We start from the raw sequence: 25,064 nt of genomic DNA, 5'->3' as shown, positions 1-25,064 counted from the left end.
AACACAGCCTGTGAGATGGCAGTTAGGAGCTGATTGGCTGGTACCTTATCACTTTTCACTCTGTCTCCTAACACTGCTTAGTAAATAGACCCCATAATCATTTACATCATCATTTTGTGAAGTGATTATCTTTTTAAACAAGGTTGGAATTTTTCAGTGAATATTAGAATTGAATATGTCTACAACAAGAACAAAGTGGACTAACGCATTTCACTTAATTGCTGCAAAATTTTTTATTAGCTGGTTAAGCAGACATGGCACATGTACATTGCTACAAGGCATAAGGGGAGTGTCCCATACAATAGAGGGAGGAAGGTAATTTATAGCACCAACGCCGCTTTACAGCTATCTTGTCTTTAAGCGTTTCCTTTGGACATCAGCTGGAGATCAAATCCAACCAGCAAGCTTGAAATTCAAGTGTGTGTCAAAAAGTGAGCAGATATTGGTGAACCATGGAGGCAATACTGCTATTGAGTGCTATATATATATAGATAGATAGCACTCAAATATAGATATATATAATATGATCCCACACATATTATGCAGGTATACAATATTAATGTTGGGTTAATTGTAAATGTTGGTAGAATGCTCCTGCTGGATGAGGAAGCTACACATATATAAAAGGTGAGAAATCATTAGAATACAAAAGAGGTAACAATATCACTACCTGGGACACAGGCACTTAGATGTTTCACCATGAGGGAAATAGATATTGGTAACACAACCCCTGATTGCTATCTAGATGAACACTTAAAAAAACAGAAAAACACAGAAATCACTCTTTCAGGATAGCACAGTCTGTTCCGTGGTCTGGGAGATTCTGATGTTTGAGGTGTTATGAAGGCATTGGGTCTCTTTGTTCTTGAAGTTATCTTCTTACTTCTCCCCTTCCGAAGATTTTTCCTTCTTGGACTCAGTCACAACCTGCTGTATGTAAAGGTGGACACAAGTGTTATATAAACAATATAACCACAAGCATACACCATTATTAACCAAGTTATTAGGGTGTAAAGTAAAATATTAAAGGAGTTTATCCACCTTTGGACAACCCTTTCTGTTTCAATAAGGTCTTCCGCAGTTAGTGGAACCTCCTCTATCTCCACTTTATTGTCTATTTTCAGCTGTCGTTTCCAGAGTAAATTAAACCAGGTTAAAACTGTGTATTATACATGGTACCTAATTAGTCAGGAGCTGCAGCCATTACACTCATATGTGGCAGTAATTACTGCATCTGGGGCTGTAATTAAGTAATCATGGGGGGATCCCAGACAATGGGTACCCTCAAAAGCACTAATTGGTTAGGGGTGAACCAGTGACAATTGGCATCTTCTTTAACATATAATATACTAGTATGTTGGACCTGTCAGTCACCAAGTCTCTCACTCTGTCCCTCCCTCCTCTGTGCGGCACTTACTTTACAACATCTGGCTGCAGCATCAGCACCTATCTGCATACCTCACAATATTCCCAGTAGGAAAAGAGGGACAATTTTAGACACTATTAAGACACCCCAATAAGAGCACCTTTACTACACCCAACTCAAAGCACTGCGCTTTTTACTTCCTAAAAATAGGATTCATTGTGGAGAACTGTGTTTTAGTTCGCACTAATGCCTTTATTTTATATAATGGTGACACCTGTCAATTTCTGCAGTGTTGCTCACCTCTCCATCTCGAGTCTCAATAGTTTTAATTACAACAGTTTTCCTGGTGTGAATCTCAGAGCTGGGATCTAATTCAGGAGCTACAGTAGAATATAAGAAGAATAATATGAACATGAGTATGTAGTATATCATACTGAAACCTACAATAGACAATATTATCAACATATCAGCATAAAAGAACATTAAACCCTTAATGACAGTATTATTTTACTATCTAAAGGAAAACATGGTGACATTGATTAGCACTGCTGCCCCACAGGGCTGGAAATATAATTTAGATTCCGACCATAGCATTATCTGTGTGGAGTTTGCATGTTGTCCCTGTGTTTGCCGGATCACAGCCTAGTATGTGTGCGGTTGTGTGATAGGGAATATATGTATTTAAGCCCAACTAGGGCAGGGACTGATGTGAATGATGAAATATTCTCTGTAAAGCTCTTTGTGATAATAGGTTCTATATACAGCCTATTACTGGTCTACTTTCTCCCTCTCCCCCAGGATTTACCTCCAACAGGTCAAAGTGGGAATTGCATGGAGCAAATGACAAAGTTTGTCTCATTGTGACCCTGCCCCTTGTAGTGCAAAACTGCAATTCATGTCATTGTGCAGTGTAGCAGGGGCCCATGATGACGCTATTCAATGGGGATGTAGCTGACAGCCTGGTAGTTGAGATGCCAGCGCCAGAATTCTGACACCAGTCAGAATCCCGGCGCCAGCATCCCACCTGCTGACATCCCGACGGTAAGTACTGGTGCAAGGTGGGGGTTTAGGGTTAGGCACTAGGGAGGGAGCGTTAGGGTAATACCGGCAGATATTCTAGCCCAAATGGGATGGCGGTGGCGGGATTCTGACCGCCGGGATCCTGAGCGTCGGCATCTCGTACCCAACCCATTCGATGCAAATAGTGTCATTAAGCTCCATTCAGCCACTTCACTGTGGGAATGGGCTGTATATCATTTCAACCACTTCACTGTGGGAATGGGCTGTATATCATTTCAACCACTTCACTCTGGAAATGGGCTGTATATCATTTCAACCACTTCACTGTAGGAATGGGCTGTATATCATTTCAACCACTTCACTGTGGAAATGGGCTGTATATAATTTCAGCCACTTCACTCTGGAAATGGGCTGTATATCATTTCAACCACATCACTGTGGGAATGGGATGCATATCATTTCAGCCACTTCACTCTGGAAATGGCTGTATATCATTTCAACCACTTCACTCTGGAAATGGGATGTATATCATTTCAGCCACTTCATTGTGGGAATGGGATGTATATCATTTCAGCCACTTCACTGTGGGAATGGGATGTATATCATTTCAGCCACTTCACTCTGGAAATGGGATGTATATCATTTCAACCACTTCACTTTGGGAATGGGCTGCACATGGGAGGGTGGCTACTCTTCTTGGATTGAGAGAGAACTCCATGACATTCTGAGTCTACCAGACATTCCAGGACAAGTGTCATATACACCATTTTATAGTTTTCTATGTGTCCATTAAACCATGAATAATTTAACAGGTCTTCATACTCTAATGAATCTTACATAGCTTATTTAATTGGAGATGAGGTTTATTTTTGGTAGCATATAGAAGTAAACATCTTCTTTATTTTATATTTAGCATATATAGACAAATGTACCCTGTAGTGCCGTAGTCTAGAGCAGAAGGGTAGACTGCAATTAGAGGCGGTCATTGTACTGTAGTGAACGACTGTTGTACATTTATGCACACTGGTTGGGAAGGGGTTAATTTACACCTGTATGTAAGGCAGCCATTTTCTTGGATGAAAAAAACTACAATTAACACATGACATCAAAGATTTATGAGTTGCTAATGAATATTAATTCAGTTCTCAATTATGTGTAGGAGATTATTACACTGGAAATGAGACTGCAAATTAAAATGAAAGATGAAAACTATGGATCTCATGCAGTGTTACACCCAACACAATCTGACATGTGTGCCTGTTTGAAGGTGGATTACTTGCAGGTGCTCTAATACCTGGTGCTAAAAAACAAATTGATGATGATGACTGAATACATTTGAAGCCCTTTTATGCTAATACTATAGTAATGTTGATGGTACGATGTTTATGGTACGATCTACATTTGCATTATTACAGTGTACAAACAATCATTCCTCAGTAATGAAGCATATTTGCATTTCATCTTTTAAATAGAAAAGTGACAGACATGGGTATAGATTTATACTTACTAAAATCTTTAACTTTGTCTTTGTGTCTTAGTCTATTTTTTGTTTGTTGACATGGCGAATGCGACTTTATTAATTATTATTAACACTGTCCAGACATGCCACATCTCCTGGCATAAACCAGGCACATATACTACTGTTATCCCCGGGAGTAATGCAGGTGAATATGCTTCCCTTGCTGAGCTGGATGCATCTTGCGTATACAACCAACTCTGCAAGCTAATCAAATTGCACCTTTTTCCCGGGCACATTTACACTTCCAGCTTAGGGGTATATTTACTAAAGTGTTCGTTTTTAGAAGTGAAGTTGTTGCCCATAGCAACCAATCAGATGCTAGCTATTATCTTCTAAACAATGCTAGATAAATGATAAGTAACTTCTGATTGGTTGCTATTGGCAACAACTCCACTTCTAAAAACCCGCACTTTAGTAAATATACCCCTTAGACTCAATTTATGTCCAACTTAGCATGAGCCTCTTTGTGTGAGTGTATGGGCTTTGTGATGCACAGGGGCGCTGAGGGGGGGGGGGAAGGAATTCATCACCCGGGCCTGGGCTTGCTGGAGAGGCCCAACAGGGGCCCAGGTCCGGCACCGCTCCCCCCCTCTTACATCACAGCAGCTGCTGCACTGGGGGACTGCTCGCGGCTGCTAAGAAGCAGTCACAGCAGTCTCCTATGCCCCACTGGTTATGGGCCGGGCTGAGGGGGTTCAGAGCGCCCCCCTTTGCAAAGTTTCATGTTTTTTAAACCAAGCGGGACGTGGTCACGCCTCCAGCGATTAGGCCACTCCCCCTTTTACCCGAGCCCGACGCGGCTCTTGGCGGGCCTGGTGATGCACACACATACATGAGAAAACTACAATGCACACACAAATTCTGATCTGCAATGATGAAATGAAATCCAAAACCAAAATAGCTTTCAAGAAAAATGTAATCACAAACTTAGAAATGCTTAAAAACTCAGATTAGAATCACTCATTGTCACCATAGGGTTAATGATTTGATTTCTACATGGTTTGCATTTTGGGGATCCAGTGAGACCCTGAGAAGAAGCCTGTACACATACAGTTCTTAACTTACATATTTTCTGAGAATGGATAACTGCAACCTTTTAGGTCAAACAGGACATTAATTAAGAGTCCTACTTTACGTATTTGTTTTCCTGTGTCTGTTTGTATCTAGAGCCGGCATTAGCGCAGCAGTAGGCTCCTAAGGGATAGTGGGCAGTTGGTAGTAAGGCAACACACCCAACATTACATATGACTGTTCATTGTAAGACTGACAGAAATGCTAACTTTTATGGATTTTCCCGTGTTCATTGGGATTCGACTAAAGGCGCGTATCCACTACATGAGAAAAATGAGCGATTGAAAGATTACGACATCGTTATCATTCATTAATCGTGCAGTGAATATGCCGGCAACGATCAGCGATGCGCGCTCCTGTTGGTCGTTGTCGGCATTTGTCATCGCCTGAACATGCAGGGCAACCTGTCGATATTGACAGGTTGTACATGTTCAGGGATGAGGGAGGGTCCCTGCACTGACGACATATCATTCAGTGTGGGCACATTATCCACTGCACAGGATGATGAACGATTGATCGATTACAATGCTGTAATCGTACAGTTGTTCCACTCTCGTGTAGTGGATACAAACCTTAAGACAGTGAGCCATGCAACATGTATCTGTGCTTAGTATCTGTATTGGTGCATATTGATCTTCTGAGTATCATGTGTGATGAAAGGTCCCCTCAGATATTCAGATATGAAAAGACATATATAAGAAGTTTTACATTTAAAAGTGGAGTATTTTTTTTTATCACTTTCAATTGTTTGTTGCTTTAATTGCATGCTGTTTTTGTTAACATTACTTATATGCACCATTATACTTTATTTCTATAACTTTATGTAATACTGAGTTTTAGTGTATATTTACTGACTGTCTTAGAATCATTTGACTGACACTTGTCAATCAAAATGGTGAAGAATTACACTTACCTTGGCTTTTAAAACTGAGAGATGTAAGTGAATGAATAGGGACAGCAATCCTGAAAGACAAACAAATTTAAATAAGGATAAACATTATATGTATATATGACACCATCGGTTTGAAAACTATACATAAACCACCCTTTAGTAAATTTTTCCCTTTAGCTTTTTCTACTAAACTAATACATGCTGTATTTCCATATATATGGCTTATATTAATAATGGGAGTGTGGGGACATGGGGACTGTCTTGGTTACAGGTGTTAGATTTCTGTGTGTGACATGTTTTATTATATTACACAGAGTGCTCTTGGAAGTATGCTCTTCTGTGGAAGTACAACATACAAGGTCTCATTCAAAGCATAGAGCCATCTAAACGTGGTGCAAAATTGTCCTTTTGTGGAGCAGAAATGACTGTGTGGCCTTCTACTGAAATGCACCCTTCTCAACCCTTTATCTCATTATATTAATATGCTTTATGAACGTCTTGTCTATGAATGTTCCCATCAATTGGTGAAACATTTCTCCTCACCTGCTTTCTTCTCCTTCCAGGAGTTTTCGGTAAGTTGCAATCTCAATATCTAATGCCATCTTGACATTGAGCAGATCTTGGTACTCCCTCAAGTGACGGGCCATTTCTTCTTTCATATGCTGCACTTCCATCTCCAGACGTCCAATTGTGTCATGGTAATTAGCTGCCTCCACTCCAAACCGTTCCTCCATATCCCTCATCTGACGTAACAGCGCCTCATTCTGTACAGGAGAATAAGCCATGCCTGTTACTAGCTGTACCATCAAACTAGACCATAAAATATACTGAAAGTAGAGTCCGTATAGCGTATTATCATTTAACAATGTAATAAAATAATACCATATTGGGGAGGGGAAAAAGCATTTGACGAAATAACTAAGCAAAAGTAAGCGTACAATGATACCAAACAAATATCTACATGATTACAATTACAATTATAGGGGGAGATGTATCAAAGCTTAAAGAGAGATATAGTGGGGATAGATAAAGTACCAACCAATCAGTTTCTAAAGGTCATGTTACAGGCTGTGTTTAAAAAAAGCTGATTGGTTGGTACTTTATCTCTCTCCAAGGTTTGATACATCCAGCTACTGAAGACTTGTAGTGAGACCTACTATGTGACAGTCACTCTGTGCTTGTCATGTACAGAAATTGGCAGATACTTCTGTAGTTAGTGTCACCCAGAAACAATGATAATGTTGGAAATGGAGTCCTGCACTTGTAGAACCCAGGCCAGGAAGGAAAGCGAAGCGTTGCAGGTAAGTGATGAAGCATGTACTATAGTCTGCTATTCATACTAGCTATTAAGATTGTCAGTCTGCTTTCTACACTATCAAAATAATTGGGGTCAATATTTTACACTAGCCACCAAGTTTGGGTCTGCGTTCTTCACTAGTCACCAGGACCTGGGTCCACTTTTACACAGCCCATGAGGATGAATCTGCTTAGTACACTGGCCATGAGGAATAGCTAGCAATGAAACACCAGCGGAGAGGTTGGGAGAGGAGAAGAAGGAATTACTCACTGTCCCTTTCAGTCCATCAACCTCACAGGTCAAGCTCTGGATTTGCCGCCGTGATTCATTCATTTCCTGCTTGGCTTGACGCAGTGCCTCATTATTACGGTTTGCGGCATCGGACAGGTCAGCAAACTAATCCAGACAAAATAGAGAACATTTACAGTTAATTTGAAATTGTGTGTTGTCAACTCATAACATTAGTAGTTTCATTTATTTGTGAAGTAATAGTATTTTGATTTACTGTCACTACAAGTGTTATAGTTACTATTTCTATCTATGTAGAACCTTTAGTCCAAGCTCCTTGATGATGCTAATGACAATAATTGTATCATACTGGGGTTCAACATAAATAATACAAAAGATATGTAATAATAATTATAATTCTGCCTCAGTCCCTGTCTCATTAGTGCTTACAGTCTCTAACACACACAAACGGGGGCCATTTTAATACAAACTCTACACACAGGGGCGTTTTAAGAAAGGAGGGGGCCTGTGTGCAGCCTCTGTTTGGGTCCCCTCCTCTCTGTCAGCGCACTGAGCGCTGTAAATTCTGGCTCCATGCCAGAATCTACTGCACATGTGAGGGTCTCCGGGAAAATGGCACCCGCACCTACTTTCCAGGGGGCATCTTTTCTGTGCATATCACTGGGAAGATGGCCACTCCCATTTTCCCAGCGTTGGTCCGGCGCTGCGGAGCAGCACATCGGAGACTGCAGAGAGGTAAGTATATTATTAACTCTGGGTGCAGGATGTGCGGTGTGGGGCCCCCTATACCCAGGGGCCCGTGTACACCGCGCACCTTGCACCCATTATAAAGATGCCTATGTCTACACATATAGGGCCTTAGTTGGATTCACGCCTATGACATTAGAGCTTTGAGGCATTACTTATACCCACTGTGCCACCATTAAATTATATTCAATTTTACAACAAAATAAAATGTATATGTAGCTGTACTTTAATAAGTAGCAATTCGTAACTGAACTGTACGGTGAGCAAAGAAACTGCAATTATGACAATATTTATGCCATGTTACTTCACTTTATATATTTGAAGAGTGAAACATAATGAAATTAGGAAAGTCATCATCTTTCCCCTTTGTTAGTCATTTTTGTGCTGTCTCAGTGACCTGAAATACATCCACTATGACATATATAGCTACAGGCTATATTGACAACCTAGGTATCAGATTTATAAATGATAAAGAGGCAATAATTATACTCTGTGCTAATCTACAGCATGATTACCTCCACTATTGCACAGTTATCGTGTCTGCGCCAAACCATGTACCTTGGATTTGTACCACTCCTCAGACTCTTGCAGATTCTTGGCTGCAATGTTCTCATACTGGCTACGAATGTCTCGAAGTGCAGACGTTAGATCAGGCTGCTTTGTTGCTTCAATTTCCAGGTGAATTGGTTGTGTCTGTACTGTCACCTGCACATCTTGTAGTTCCTATATGGGGATATCCACAGCAAGAGGTAAAAAAGGATCTTCAGTCTATATTATAATCCAGTTAGCTTGTCATTGGAGAAACCTGATAACGTAAAGAGCCTGCACTCACCCCTTATGGTAAATACAGGTGTATACATTTAATAATGTAGCCCTCTAAATCTCTCCCAGCTGATTGCTATCCAAACCAGAAAAGGCATTTACAGTACAAAAAGGGATACATGAGGACTAGAGACTGGGATTTTAATAAGTTGTTACATGAGTATTTGCCTCATTTCACATCAGGCCACAAATTGGCCTTGGTCACTTAATTGGCTAATATTCTTTCAAAAAATGTCCCCAAAATTGTAAAAAATTTTATTATCAAATTACGTAAATAAGAGCAATTTAAAAAACCTGTTCCAACACAAGTTTAAATAGCTATTAATGACATAATGTGATCATTTAAAAAAAAAAAAATAATGTTAGCCAATTTTTCACAAAAATTATTTTAAAACAAAGGCCCTCATTCAGAGCCGCTCGCTAGCGGCAGTACGCTCGTTCCGAGCGATGTTCGCACATCTGCGCATGCGTACGGTTTTTAGTACGCATGCGCGAACCAGTCAGTGCGGCCAAAAATCGTTTGTACGCTATATAGCGAATGCCTGCTATTTTGAGTGACAGAATGAGGCGTATGTGGGTGGTAACAGGGGAAGGTGCTTGAAAACAGGGGAGTGGAATTCGAACGCAGGCGTGCTTAAAGGTCAAAACGGGCGATTTAAGGGAGTGCATAGTTAATACAGCAGCGTCATTGACCACGTCACTTGGTTTTTTTAAACTCAGAACTGTTCGCAAAATAGCGGTTGAAAAAACCAACCACAAGAATAGCGAGCAGTTCATACGCTGTACGATGTACTCGATTAATCTAATAAATAGCGGACATGACGTATGGTGCGAGCGGCCAGGGGGCGTTTTTATCAAATAAACGAGCGTATGTTTTGCTCGCTCGTTCAGACTTAGAGGTGTGAACAGACTGCAATGTGCGAACGGATCATTTGAATAGCCACCCCTTGTTTTTGAACGAACGACCGCAAATAGCGAACGGCTCTGAATGAGGGCCAAAGTTTTCTGTGCTAAGGGAGGGGGGGGCAGGACAGAGCAAGGGCCGAGTATATATATATATATAGACCAATGAAAGATTAATCAGCGCCACCTGGATATAGTCTATACACAGATAAAACAGACCTAATATTTAATAACACTATCCCCTTTGGTACTGGGTGTCAGCTATAAGCAAGAGATATGGGCATAGCAGTGGTGTGCTACTATTGCATAGAAAGATATAAAACAGTGAACTTGATACACAGCGACAATAGTGCTAATTTAATAAATAAATAAATAAATATATCCTTGGTCTGTGAATTGTCAGTGCAAATGAATATAATTAAATTAATAATATATATAGTGTCTGTGCAAAATTAGTTGTCCTAAAAATAACTTCTAAACCTAATTTAAAAGTGAATATTCCATTCAGGGATCAAACATAATTAATAACATACCCAATAATGATCCTTAAAACATAATAGTGAAAAGTGACTGTGCAATAATAAAGTGCTTATTAGATCTCCATATGTCAATGGCTTATGAGATCAAAAATAATTATATGAGAAGCGAACATTTAATATAAAAAGGGGGGTACAAAGTTTATTGAATTAAAAAACATAATAAACACAAGGAATAAGGGACAAGGTCAATAATAAATTCATACATATAGGGCCTCATTCAGAGGCGGTCGGAGGATGCAAACGGTCGCTCAGAAACTGGGCGGCCACTTGCATCCTGACCGCCCGCCTCTGTTGCGGTCATTAGGCTGTGGGTTAACACCCACAGCTCTAACGACCGCTCCGGTGATGGTCGCGATGGTCAGAGACCATCGCGATCATCGGGGCTTACGACGAGACCCTAGGGTAGGGTCTCTCTTGTCGTAAGCCCCGGAGAGCTTCTGGCTCTGTCAGAGCCGGAAGCTCTCCACTGACATCACTAGTGATGTCAGTGGGGCCGCCCCCAAACGGTAGGCGTTCACATGGGATCGCCTCCGTTTGGGCTGCCAGCTCCCCGGCCCGCCTTCCAAACGGGGCGAGCTGTCAATCAACATCGACAGCTCGCCCCCTTTGGATCGAGACCCGCTACGACCGGCGCTGTCGGTCGTAGCGGGTCTCACGCATGCGCACGACGGCGCCGGTGCCATCGTGCGCATGCTCTGTGGGGGGCCATCGAACCGGTCCGAGCACATCGGCGCTAACGACCGGGTCTGAATGACCCCCATAGTCTCGTAAAAATTCATAAAGAATTCTTTACAAAGCATTTTTTTAAAAGCAATAAATGCGTTTTTTGCAAAGGGAAATGAAAGGAAAATAAGTAAGGATAAAGTGCCAAATGCTTATCTTATTTAAAATTTCCCGGCAAGTTCATATAGGGCAGGAGTGGAGCTTCCCAACACGTTTCGTCCTTCACCTAGACTTCTTCAAGGGTAGTGTACACCTCCTGCCCTATATGAACTTGCCGGGAAATTTTAATGTGTGTAAGCAACAGCAGATATATATATATGTGTGTACATATATACTGTATGTATATATATATATGTTCTATATATATATATATATATATACATATATATATATATATATATATATATATTGATATCGGATGGCAACCGACCATCGATGGTTTGCAAACCATCGATTGTCTGACTGAAAACAAGTAGTTTGCCATTGCTGGTGGGCATCAATGTTGCACCATCGATGGAAACCCTCAATTGATGTTTAGGAAACATCGGCAGCTGTGGCCTACACAGATCTCCTCGACCAATCGCTAAACAACTGATGGCTTCTAACGATGGTTGAACTATCGATGGTACAGATGTCAATGGCCATCACTACAGTATAACATAAAAATCGCTATTTTTATGGTATACTGTGTTTTTAAAAAAAATTATTTTCAAATAAAATAGTGATGGATAAGTTTAAAATTATGTTCTTGACCTAATTCAATAATAAAAGAAACCGACAATTTTGGAGCGGTTTTTGGGAAAAGAATTTGTCAGTTAAGTGGTTAAAGGGTATTCCAATTAATATACCGCAAACATATAAGATCAAAGTGAGAAATAAATATAGCAGCACGGGAGAGTATACAAAAAGATAAACAATAAAAACTTTGAGGCTAAATTCAAAAAGTTTTTTTAAAATTGCTTAAAATACATTGGAATAGCTTGAAAGAATTCATATAATGCTTATTTGTACTAACTTCATTATATGAATTCTTTAAAAGTGGGGGGCACATATAGAAACCGTTGTAATTCCTACACCGTTCACCTGATTTGGATGTAATTACCCTCAAATTAAATCTGAAAGTCTGCAGTTAAAGCACATCTTGTTTGTTTCATTTCAAAGCCATTGTGGTGGTGAATAGAGGCCAAACTATGAAATTATGTCCCAATATTTATGCACCTGACTGTATATATATATATATATATATATATATATATATACTCACACACACATACACATAACAGATGTATACCCGATGGTGACCTAGGGCTCTATTTACTACAATCCGCATATTGAATGCGGATTGTAGTGTGATATTACCGAGTGAATTCGCATTGCGAATTCAGGCAATATCACAGGGATTTACTATAAATCCCTTGCAGGGACAGAGCTTGCGATAAAACTCTGTCCCTGCGGATCCCATCCGCACTCTAGTCGCGGTATTTTCGGAAAAAATACCGCGACTAAGAGCCTGCGCATGCGCCGACCCACCGTCGCTGCTGCCCCCCACCAGCGATAAGCTCCGCCCCCCGGCGCTAAGCCCCGCCCCCGCGATCACGGCCCCCCGCGACCCCCCCTCCCTTCATTGCACTTACCTGCATCCTCCTGGCCTCCGGTGATCTTCTCCGGGCTTCCCGATCAGGTGATGTCCCATACTGCACTGGGGCCCAATCACCTGATGACCGGGCAGCAGTGCACTGTGGGAGACCAGCTGACCGGAGAGGAGCCATCACCGGAGGCCCGATCACCGGTCCCTGGAGTCAGGTAAGTAAAAAAAAAAATGTTTAATTTTTTTTCTTCTATTTTTTACAGCAATCAGCTTGCGGTCTATTTAGACCACATAGCTGATTACTGGTACCGACTCCCGGCTCTGCTCTCCCCGTTAGAGCAGAGTGGGAGCCCGGTAACCGCGGGAGACCATGGATAACGCCACATCCAGGTGGCGTTATTATCACAGGGCTTCCCCCGGTATTTTTTTACAATTTATTTTTAGTAACTATGGTCGGATCACATTTCCCATTACAATTATGGGAAATGCGATCTGCTTTACTAAAAATAAGTGATACTAGGGGTTGGAGTAGAATTTTACTAATTCTATTCCAATTGCCCTGTAATAACTACAGGTGAAACTAAAATAATGTGAAAAGGGTGTGAAAACACCCTTTTTCACTTTATTTTAGTAAAAATAATGTTAATAAATAGAGCCCATAGTATTAAACATCAAATAAAATCTTGTAAAATTTGTTAAAATCACTTTTCTCCTAACAAACTATATTTTCGAAAAGACTTTTTCAAAACAGATTCAAATCACTTTTTTCATGCACTGTTAGCTGGAGATCTTTTACCACTATGACTGCTTGATGGAAAATGCCACTCTTTGTACCATCAGTTCATCAGGGGTAGTGCAATACTGGGTGATGTGATACAACCTCCAATTCTTGTATACAACACCATATGGCAATTGACCAATCCCTGGTGTTAGAATATGGTCCCACTTCCAGCTCTTTTTAACAAATTGCTATTAAATACACCATGCGGTCAGTGGTGTAACTAGGGTATTTGGAGCCCAGGGCAAATTTGAAAAGGGAGCACCCCCCTGATGTGCGCGCGCCGAAGGTGCGCGCGGCAAAAAAAATGGGCGTGGTCACTTAAAAATGGGGCGTGTCAACATGACACACCCCTTTATTTTCAAACTGAACATTCCTATCCATATGCACCTTAACCCCAGTAGTACCCCTTATACAGTACCCCCAGTACGCAGTTGTGGTCCCTCTCATGCAGGCCCATAGTAGTGCCCCTTATACAGTATCCCCAGTAGTGGTCCCTCTTATACAGCCCCCAATTAGTTCCCCTTACTCAGTACCCCCAGTAGTGGCCCCCCCAAATGCAGTGCCCCACGTAGTGTTCCCCCTTATGCAGTGCCCCCAGTAGCAGTCCCCACAATGCAGTGCGCCCAGTAGCGGTATCCCCTTATGCAGTGCCCTTTATATGGTGCCCCCAGTAGTAGTCCCCCCCCTATGCAGTGCCCCTTTATATAGTGCCCCCAGCAGTAGTCCCCCCCATGCAGTTTTCCCAGTATTGGTCCCCTTATGCAGGCACCTGCAGTGATCCCCCCTATCTAGTGCCCCCTGTAGTGCCCCTAGCAGTAAGCCCCTTATATAGTGCCCCCAGCAGTAGTCCCCCCCCTCCCATGCAGTGCCCCCAGTAGGGGTCCCCCTGATGCAGGCTCCTAGTAGTGGCCCCCCCTATCCAGTGGTCCCTGTAGTGGCCCTTCCTATTATTGCCCCCAGTAGTGGTCCCCCGAGTGCAGTGCCTCTAGTAATAGGCCCCTTTTAGAATGCCCCCAGTGGTAGTTCCCCCCCCCCAAGTAGTAGTCCCCAGTAGAGTAGCCCCCCCCAGTATAGGTCCACCCAATGGCGCCCAGTAGTAGCCACATCTCCCCCAGTAGAGGTCCCCCCAGTAGTAGCCACCCCCCTCCCCGTTGTGCAGATAGGTTAAAAAAAAGATATATATATATAAAAATATACTTACTTGAATCCACGCTGCTCCTGCTCCTGTCCGCGATGCCGCTCCCGCCCGCCAGTCCGCCCGGGCTGGCGCGCTCAGCATTATGGGACAGACGTCATGACGTCAGTCCCATTACCCACTGCAGAAGCCGGACGGAAGTCCGGCTCTTGCAGTGGGTGCTGCAGCAGTCAATGAGAGTCTATCTGACTCTCATTGGCTGCTGTTTAACACACGCATCGCCGCCAGCGCTGGCGGCGATGCGTGTGTTATGCACAGCCTGAGCCCGCCTCCTAGCGCTATTGGGCAAGTGCTCAGGGGAGGGAACGGGCTCAGGCGTGCAGCACAGGACCGACGCTGGAAGCCTAGCGCCGGTCCTGTGCAAATGTGTACCGCTGACCGCACTCATTGCGGTCGGCGCTACACCGGCTAACTAGGGCGGGCGGGCTGGTACCTTGGCCGGCGGCGCCCCCCCCCCCGTGCCGCCGGTCCAACGGCGCCCAGGGCACGAACCCCGCTCGCCCTGCCCTAGTTACGCCACTGCATGCGGTACAATCGATTTTTGATTAGTGTACAGCTTCAGTGTGTGCAGGTCAGCAAGTGAATCTTTTCACTAGCTGCTGTTTCTGTTGAAGTTATGGCTGCTCTATGGCGAGGCCAGGTAGGAGTGCTGCCGGCTGCTCAATCACTGTGGCCAGCAGTGATCAGGACATACTGGACGTAGACCCGTGAGTGCAAGGAGGCCAGGAGGTTCTTCTGATATAGGCAGCTGTTGTAAGATTAGCTTCCGGCAACCGCTTAGTGGGTCTTTCTGAATGGTCACATCAGATGCAACTATCAGGAAAGTCCGGTCTGGCAATGTCAAATCAGGCAAGTGGTTAAGGACGAGATGTATCAAACCTTGGAGAGAGATAAAATGGAGAGAGATAAAGTATCAACTAATTAACTTCTGTCATTTAACAAACTGTGTTTGAAAAATGACAGAAGTTGATTGGTTGGTACTTTATCTCCTCCAGTTTATCTCTCTCTAAGGTTTGATACATCTCCCCCTAAGTGTTCTCACTCCTACTCCAACCACACCACAGAGCAAAACTAACTGACCGTCACTGTTGCAGCACTATTCATAGGGGTAAATTTACTATAGCTTCTAAAACAGACAAATGGTGGTGTTGCCCATAGCAACTAATCAGATTATAGCTATGATTTTCTGGAATGCAATAGAGAAATTATAGCTGTAATTTGATTGGTTGCTATGAGCAACAACTCCACTTCTCTTTTTTAGAAACTACCCTATAGACCATAAACTTAAGATGTATGCAAAAAATATAATATGCAGCGATGCTTCCACTAGTATGTTTAATAATACAGCAGAAATATCAGGTGCATTTTCTTTATGATGGTACTAAATCTTACTCAGTACCAGCAGCTTTTTTTGGTATTGTTTTTGTAGTATTGTATTGTTTATATGTTTTTCATAAATAGAATTTAATACTTACAACTAGTTCCAGAAACAAGAAGAAATCAGTGAAATCATTTTAGAACGTAGAAGTGATTAAAATAAGTGTGTGGAGACTTGTGGGTGAGTAGTGGTACATCTTATATATAAAAAAGCACTGGATATATGTAAATAAAAATAATTACTCAGTTACATTGTTTATTTATATTCAATTTAAAAATAGATCAAAGCTGGGTAAACACTAGACGATACGTCGTCCGATCCTGCAGGGATGTAGTTACCATCCCAGTGGTCGGGACGCGGCGCTCAGAATACCGGTGCCAAAATCCTGCAGCAGTCAGAATCCCAACCGCCGACATTCCGACGGTAAGTATTAGGATTAGGGGTAGGGTTAGGTTTAGGGTTAGGCACTAGGGGAATGGTTAGGGTTAGGCCTTAGGGGAAGGGTTAGGGTTAGGCTGAGAGGAGGGAGGGTTAGGGTTAGGCTGCAGGGGGGAGGGTTATGGTTAGGTTGCGGAAAGGTGGGTTAGGGTTAGGGGGAGGGTTAGGCTGCGGAAAGGTAGGTTAGGGGGAGGGTTAGGACAGTTACCTAATTGGGTCGGGATTCTGACTGTTGAGATGCCGTTGTCTGTATTCTGACCGCCGGCATCCCGTATCCAACCCGTCAGCATAATAACAAATACTTTATATTTCAAGGCATTAAAATAAATGGCACAGATTTACCTCCTCGTGAAGTTTCTTCAGGAATTCTATTTCATCCATTAGAGACTCGATCTTCCTTTCCAGCTCCAAACGAGAGAGGGTGGCATCATCTACATCCTACCAGGTAAGGAAAGAGAAATGGAGTGCTCTACATTTGTATAGCCTATGAATATGTACATTATAAAATATATTCTGTAGAACAGTGCTGTCCAGTTTATACACAAGAAGCTGCATTTGATAGTTACAAGCAGGGCCATAGCTGGACGAAATTCCGCCCTGCACCAGGCCCGACCCCACAAACTTGTGACATTATGAGGTCACTATGAGGAGACAAGGCTGACGGGACCAGGAAGGAGCAAAGTGCACATAGTATCCTAAGGATGCTCCTGGTGGCTCTGAGCAGCAACTGGAGCAACCTAACGACACTCCCGGCAGCTCTCTGGGCTACAAAGTGCCTTACCAAGGACCCTGCAAGCCAAATGCTGGTGCCATGTTGTAACAACGGTGCCATCTCTTGGCTCTGTGCCCTGTGTGGCGGCACTGCTCGCCCACTCCCAGTTATGGCCCTGGTCACAAGAATATGCTTAAAATGATAAGATCTATCTCTGGGCACAGACCTAACAAGAGCAAGCCCTTGTGGTAAGTACCACTGAGTTTCCCAATACACTCTAAATACAATGAATAGTAGTATAAATGGGTGCTGACCTCTTGGCGCTCAAACATATGTGCAAACTAAGCAATCTGCATATAAATATTGAAACATTTATTATACAAAACGTGAAGTAAGATAAAAATAGTCAAATTGACAGCACGTAAAATTGGAAAGACACATAATTTATTTGTAAAGTATGCGGCGTATTCACTAGGCGATTAAAATGAGCGATTGAATGATAACGACATCGTTATCGTTCAATCACTCATTAATCTTTCACAAATCAGGCATTAAAATGTCGAAAACGACCAGCAATGCGCGCTCCCGCTGGTCGTTTTCGACATCAATCGTCGCCTGAACATGCTGGTCAATCTGCCTATAACGACAGGTTGGGCATATTCGGGGATGAGGGAGGGTGCCTGTACTGAACGGCATATCGTTCAGTGTAGGCACTGCACATTATGAGGAATGACTGTACGATTACAATGTTGTAATCGTACCGTTGTTCCTCTATCTGCTAGTGGACAACAATTCAAGCATGGAGTATGGCTTTTGGGCCTATTTATCATCAGACCTGGTCACCGCTATAAGGCCAATATTTTTCTATCTCCATTCGCTGTAATTCAAATGGTCGACAGAGTCAAAATGTTGACACAAGAATGGTCGACACATTGGTTTTTGTTTAGTTTTAGGATTAGGCACTTACCCCGATGGTTAGGGATAAGCACTTACCCCAACGATTAGGTTAAGGCACCAGGAGGGAGAGTTAGGGTTAGGCACTAGAAGGGACGGTTAGGGTCAGGCATCAACCCTGACGGTTAGGGTTAGGCACCAGGAGGGAAGGTTAGGGTTTGGCACCAAGGGAAGGGTTAGGGTGAAGTTTAGGGTTAGAAAAAAAATAACATGTGTCGACCATTTTGTGTCGACAATTTGTACCTGTCAACCTTCTTACATGTCGACCTTTAGTCCCTGTCAACCTTTTGTCCCTGTTGACCTATTGTCTAATATCTTGTGTCTATCTAGACATTATCGACCATTTTACTGTCTATCTTTTAATCCACACCCGTCTCAGTGGCAGGTGGTTGTACATAAAGCTTCAGACTGTATTGGCCGGTGCTGTCCATCTTTCTCCCATGAAAGAAAACATTTCTCTGTAGAAGCTGACAATCCACAATAAAGGCACACCCAGCAAGAAGGATACAAGTTGAATAGCCATTTTGTAAAGAGAAAAAATCAAGTAGACAAATGTATCACTTACCTTCCTGAACAGCACCAGATTATTCTCAGCATCTTCTCTCTTGTGCATTTCTTCATCCAGCCTGAGACAAATCAGGAAAAACATGAGACTCAGTGGCTGACTGATGTGTGTGATTCATACACAACTAAATAAAGATTCCCTAAAATTTCCAGCCGGTCACAAAGCCGCCAGGTCTATTCTACATGAAGACTGTGCTGCTGTAAGAGAAGTGCAGAACTGCAGACACAGCACAATTTACATTTTGGGGTAGATTAAACTAAATCTACTAGAAAATAAAGTGGAGGAATTGTCCCTAGCAGCCAATCAGATCCGAGCTATCATTTATCTAAAATGTAGATAATGATTGGTAGTTTTAGTAAATGTACCCTTTCTGATGTGTGATGTGTGATGATGTGCCTGTTTTTGCTAGAATTAACCTGTTTAATGGGGCAAGGACATAGATGGCAGAGTATACAGTGGTGCAAAATATTTAGGGGACTATTTATCAAGGTTTAAAACATGTGGAAACAGACAAACATGAGATTTCAAAGTGAGGCATGAGGCACAAATAAATTACATTCCTCATGATGTATCAATGATGCACAATAGCTTTGCAGAGCTTGGCCTCGATAATTAATGCCATCATCAGATGTTGTTATCTGATGCCTTCCCCACTCTCACCCACTGGGCACGCATGCACAGTAAAAATATTGACAAGTGGTGAAAGAGGTTTTAATGGGGAGAAGTCGTCTGTGAAACAGCCTCCTTTCAGAAGCTCTGTGCCAACAATGTGGATATTGGTGACAACAGATGTTAATTAATGGGGGTTTTAGCGGCCCTTAATAAGTAAGCCCCTATAATCTTTATGGCTAGTTATTCAAACTCAGTTCTTCCTGCTGTCTAGTGCAGAACTAGTATTTGGCCTCTAGTTATGTTATCATCGGTTAATGAGTAAAGGTGCATATCCACTTCCCGACTGTGAAACGAGAGCATGATTGTAATCGTGCTGTCGATTCACAGTCTGTGATGTGCCTACACTGAACGTTCAGTGTAGGCACATCAATCATCCCCGTACATCAGGGATGGGTAACCTCAGGCCCAGGGGCCGTATAAGGCCCCCAGAGTCATTTGGTCTGGCCCTCTGAGCTTTTTTCTGCTAGCCTCACCTGGATAGCAGGGTGCCTATAATGGCACCCTGCTGCCAGAATCTATGCAGTAGTGCCGCCTGGAGCATCATTAGGACGCTTCAGACTGTCACACCACTGCCCTTACAGCTCCCTGAAGCATCCTCAGGATGCTCCAGGCATTGCTGTAATCACTGGCGATTGATGCCCTGTCCCCGTGTGACCTCACACGGAGGGGGCATGGCCTGCATAAGGCCCGCAAATAATGTTATATATATCAAAATGGCCCTCGGCAAAAAAAAGGTTCCCCACCCCTGCCGTATATGCTCAACCTGACGTCGGTGGCGTAACTAGCAGGGTGCGTGCCCTGGGCGCCACGGCCCGGCCCGCCCTAGTTAGCCACCAGTGTAGCGCCGACCGCAGTGAGTGCGGTCAGCACTACACATTTACACAGGACCGGCGCTAGGCTTCAAGCGCCAGTCCTGTGCTGCACAGCTGAGCCCGTTCCCTCCCCCTGAGCGCTTGCCCAATAGCGCCAGGAGGCGGGCTCAGGCTGTACATAACACACACATCGCCGCCAGCGCTGGTGGCGATGCGTGTGTTAAACAGCAGCCAATGAGAGTCAGATAGACTCTCATTGACTGCTGCAGCACCCACTGCAAGAGCCGGACTTCCGTGGGTAATGGGACAGACGTCATGACATTATGACGTCTCTCCCATTATGCTGAGCGCGCCAGCCCGGGAGGACTGGCGGGCGGCAAGCGGGAGAGGTGTCGCGGTCCGGAGCAGCAGCGTGGATTCAGGTAAGTATGTTTTTATATATATTTTTTTTTTAAAACTGTCAGCACTACTGGGGGAACAACGGGGGAGGGGGGTGGCTACCACTGGGGGGACCTCTACTGGGGTGGGGGCACAACGGGGGGGTGGCTACTATTGGGGGCACCATTATTGGGAGGACCTCTACTGGGGGGGCTATTACTGGGGGCACCATTATTGGGAGGACCTCTACTGGGGGGCTATTACAGGGGGCACTTAATCGGGAGGGGGAACCTCAACTGGGGACCACTACTTGGGGGGGAACTACTACTGGGGGCATTATAAAAGGGGCATACTACTAGGGGCACTGCACTGGGGGGACCACAACTGGGGGCAATATCAGGAAGGACCACTACAGGGACCACTGGATAGGGGGGGTCACTACTGGGGGCCTGCATCAGGGGGACCACTACTGGGGGCACTGCATGGGAGGGGGGGACTACTGCTGGGGGCACTATATAAAGGGCACTGCATAGGGGGGGGACTACTACTGGGGACACTATATAAAGGGCACTGCATAAGGGGATACCACTACTGGGTGCACTGCATTGTGGGGACTGCTACTGGGGGCACTGCATAAGGGGGAACACTACATAGGGCACTGCATTTGGGGGGACCACTACTGGGGGCACTGAGTAAGGGGAACTAATTGGGGGCTGTATAAGGGGGACCACTACTGGGGATACTGTATAAGGGGCACTACTATGGGCCTGCATAAGAGGGACCACAACTGCATACTGGGGGTACTGTATAAGGGGTACTACTGGGGTTAAGGTGCATATGGATAGGAATGTTCAGCGTGAAAATAAAGGGGTGTGTCATGTTGACACGCCCCATTTTTAAGTGACCACGCCCATTTTTTCCCGCGCGCGCCTTCGGTGCGCGTGCATATCGGGATGTGGGGGGGGGCTCCCTTTTCAAATTTGCCCTGGGCTCCAAATACCCTAGTTACGAGACTGCCTGACATGATTGCCAGGTTGAAAAGCATGTACGGGCGATGATAGATGTCAAAAAATGACCAGCGGGCAGCGCATCGCTGGTAGTTTTTGAACTTTACATGCCCGATTTGCGGACGATTAGCAAGCGATTGAACGATAGTGATGTCGTTATCGTTCAATCGGCCTGTTTAATCGCCAAGTGGACACGCACCTTAAGACATTCTTAGCTACACTCTAAGTGCGACAATAATTGGGATGATTTTTCTGCAAAATCACGGTCCCAATATCTGTGCTAGACACTATACAATTTAAATGAAATACAAAACGAATTTCACAATTCATTTGCATATGTCCGCCCACAAGTAAATGACATAGTGACAGGAAAACATAGGAAATATATGCAGATTATTGAGAATGCACACACTGCTCCATATCGGGAAACCGAGGCTGGGATTTTCGGTCCTGACCGGCAGATCGTATAATTGAAGTAATGCATTTGTGGATGTTTTCTAACCATTTTATTGGTGGAACGCTGAAAAGATCGTTCATACACACAACACAATAAATGAGGCCAGATTATTGGCAAATCGGCCCAATAATTGTATAGTGTTTACCTATTTTATCAGTGATCTGTAATGGTCAGTCTGCCCTCTAAAAGGACTGAGTTTAAGAATATGCCTGTTTTATTTTTTTTTTAGTTAGTTTATTATAATCAGAGGATGATTCATTCAACAACAGTTAATGGCCATTTTTACAGCTATTCAGAAACCAGATTTTTTTTTCTAGAATGACGTTTTACTGGTGAAAAAAAACCACCATTCACAAGTTGTTCATAAAACTATTTTTATCCGACTTTGAGAATTGGTATGCATTAACAGTATGAGTCTTGTGGGAATCTGTATTTTGACAGCAGGCTGAACACAATAGATGATCATTACTGTAATGAGTGCATTATAAATCTTTACTGGACAAAAAGGGGTTTATACTGTGAGCTGGAGTCATATCAATTGTCTCCCAATTATCCTGCTGTCACCGTAACTCCATGTAACCTCTTTGTCTTAGTTCATCTGTCTTGTATCTTAAAGGATATGGCTGCTCCCTGCCATATCATGCCAGGCTTGGCAACATTGGGTGTACCAGGCCATATGATGTCAGACAATCACATGATGCCACACCCACTCAGGGATGGTACTACTGAGCCTCCCTGCCGATTACATTAAATAATACAATGTGGCCATGAATATATATTCCCTTTAACACTTCGATGTCTTTCTGACTTTTCCTATACAAAACATTAAACTAAGAGAAAGATGTTACAGTTAATACTTGACTTATCCCTTAATGTATTGATTATACCTTGTCACAGTATGATACTATTCTGCAAAATAAATATCAGACAGCTTCAAATTGTACTTCAACTTGTTCTACTTTAATATAATTAATTCTTGAGAATATACACACACACACACACACACACAATGATCTGCTCTCTGCTACCACACCAGCCACTTCCAAAACTTCAACAAAATACAATATAGAAATGAAATGGGATAACTTAAATGAGCCATTTGCAGACATATAAAGATACTTAGCAAATATGAGGCGAATCCAGAAAAAAGAAGCAGAAATAAAGATTAAAGTCTTATTCTGGATTTTAAGACTCCAGATAGCATCATCTAGTAAAGGTATCCCAATAATAAGGGAACAGCATAACACAAGACAGACATTTGATATCCTAGCTTTAGGTCCTATCCTGTGATCTAACTAAAGAGGACACGTAATGTCTCTTTCTTCAGGGTGACACAGTGGGAGAGAGTCCCTGGGAAAATGAAGAGAACAAAAGAATAATGGCTGTCTGTATCTTATGGTAACCGACTGGCATGTATCCCTATGTAGCATATGCCAGAAATGGTAGCGCTTTACTATCACAAGCTTGGAGTTGACACATTTTACTAGTTTACTAGATAGATACACTTTGCATACAGATGTCAGGAATTATTCCCGATTATTTTTTTCAATATCTGTTCCTCATATGAAAGTGATTACACCACACTGGATTATAGAAAGGTAAATTACAAGGGCTGAATTTCCACTTGTTTGGACAACCACACCCTAAGTGAAGGACACTTTTGTTTTGTCAATGGCTTACCTGTTGGGGGCGCACATTCTCTTCATAATGTGGTATAACACTGTCTTGGGAAAGGTCTAGGCTACCACATGATTCGTAAATGGTATTTTCTATATTAAGGGTTATTGGATGAAGGCATTTGTGAATGCCAGTAATTCAAAGTAATAATAATTCATGGCCTGGGCCCCTAGCATGGCTTGGTAATTATCTGTTTTCGAAAATCTGTTGTGTACTCGCTATTGATGTTCTTAGTATTTTACACAACTCTCCAATTTCCTATTTATGGTAGTATAATTAATATGTAGACAAGGGTAGAGTAAATTAACAATGTCTCATGCAAAAACATGAACAATGATTTGCAAAGTTGATTCACATTCATATTGGATCCAGTCAGGATCCCAGTTATACTCCAAATGCAGGTAACAAGTGTCTCTCTAGCTAGTATACTGTCAGTAGGTTGGTGCAGCTTGTGGGACATTGTAGTTCTATGACAGCCTGAGAGACACAAGGGGGGCTAACACTGCTGTAATTCATATCTGATTCAGCTGAATTCTCTGATATGAAAGTACTTTTTTTAATATCACCCTAACCATTTCATCAGTGAGTGGCAGCATGATTCTCATAGAGAAACACATGTTGGTTGCATATATTTGTTGAAGAATGCCCATTGATACATCCAGACAGAGACCCACACCCCCTACCCAGACTCTCACCTTTGCTTAAGATAATTGAGGTCCTCTGCCATGTTGTCCCTCTCCACCTGGATGTGGTCCCTGTCCTTACCCAGGGCATCCAGCTGTCTTCTCAGTTCCCTCAACTCTTGCTGGCACAGATCCGCTGCCCGGGTGGGCTCCTTGGACCTGGCTTGGTTGATCTCGGTCACCAGCACGGCATTCTGTTGCTCCAAGTATCGGACCTTCTCTATGAAGCTGGCGAAGCGGTCATTGAGCTCCTGCATCTCCGCCTTCTCATTGCTGCGAGTCGTCAGGAACTCCTGGTTTAGAGCCTCGGCCACAGAGAAGTCCACTCTGTCCAGAGAGACGCGGACTGGCGTGCTGGACCTAACCCTGAATGCCGAGGATGAGGAACGACTGGAGGGACCAGGAGAGGGGCTGCCTAAGTGCCTGGAGGTCTGGAACCTGGATGAGGAGGAGGAGTAGGACATGGGCGACAGGAGAGGAGCCCCAAAAGTGCGCCGGTAAGAGGTTGAGGTTCTTAGCCCTGAGTGACTCATGGTGAGGGAGATGCTGTGGGATAGCAGATCACTTCTGTACCCTGCGAAGATGCTGCGTACTGCTAGTCCTGGGATGCTGAGAGGAA

General features: G+C 43.4%; 1 protein-coding gene across 2 annotated transcripts; it reads right to left on the bottom strand.

Moving 5' to 3' along the window:
* Nucleotides 1-225: 225 nt before the first annotated feature.
* On the bottom strand, nucleotides 226-25,063 carry PRPH (peripherin). 2 transcript variants are annotated; one of them, XM_088479998.1, is made up of 9 exons: nucleotides 24,458-25,063; nucleotides 18,760-18,820; nucleotides 16,871-16,966; nucleotides 8,720-8,884; nucleotides 7,436-7,561; nucleotides 6,412-6,632; nucleotides 5,890-5,939; nucleotides 1,667-1,746; nucleotides 226-930 (listed from the first exon to the last, which is right to left on the bottom strand). In XM_088479998.1, exons 1-9 carry the CDS (start codon nucleotides 24,976-24,978, stop codon nucleotides 880-882), a joined length of 1,371 nt encoding a protein of 456 aa, XP_088336124.1. In that variant the 5' UTR covers nucleotides 24,979-25,063; the 3' UTR covers nucleotides 226-879. The 2 variants fall into 2 exon arrangements, with proteins under 2 accessions (XP_088336124.1, XP_088336125.1); XM_088479999.1 differs by having other exon boundaries at nucleotides 226-927.
* Nucleotide 25,064: the final 1 nt, after the last annotated feature.

The sequence above is a fragment of the Taudactylus pleione genome, unplaced genomic scaffold (genome assembly GCF_031769625.1).
Source record: "Taudactylus pleione unplaced genomic scaffold, aTauple2 ptg000005l, whole genome shotgun sequence".
NCBI lineage: Eukaryota > Metazoa > Chordata > Amphibia > Anura > Myobatrachidae > Taudactylus > Taudactylus pleione.
The sequence above is the reverse complement of the archived record's forward strand: the minus strand, read 5'-3'. Positions and strand labels throughout refer to the sequence as shown.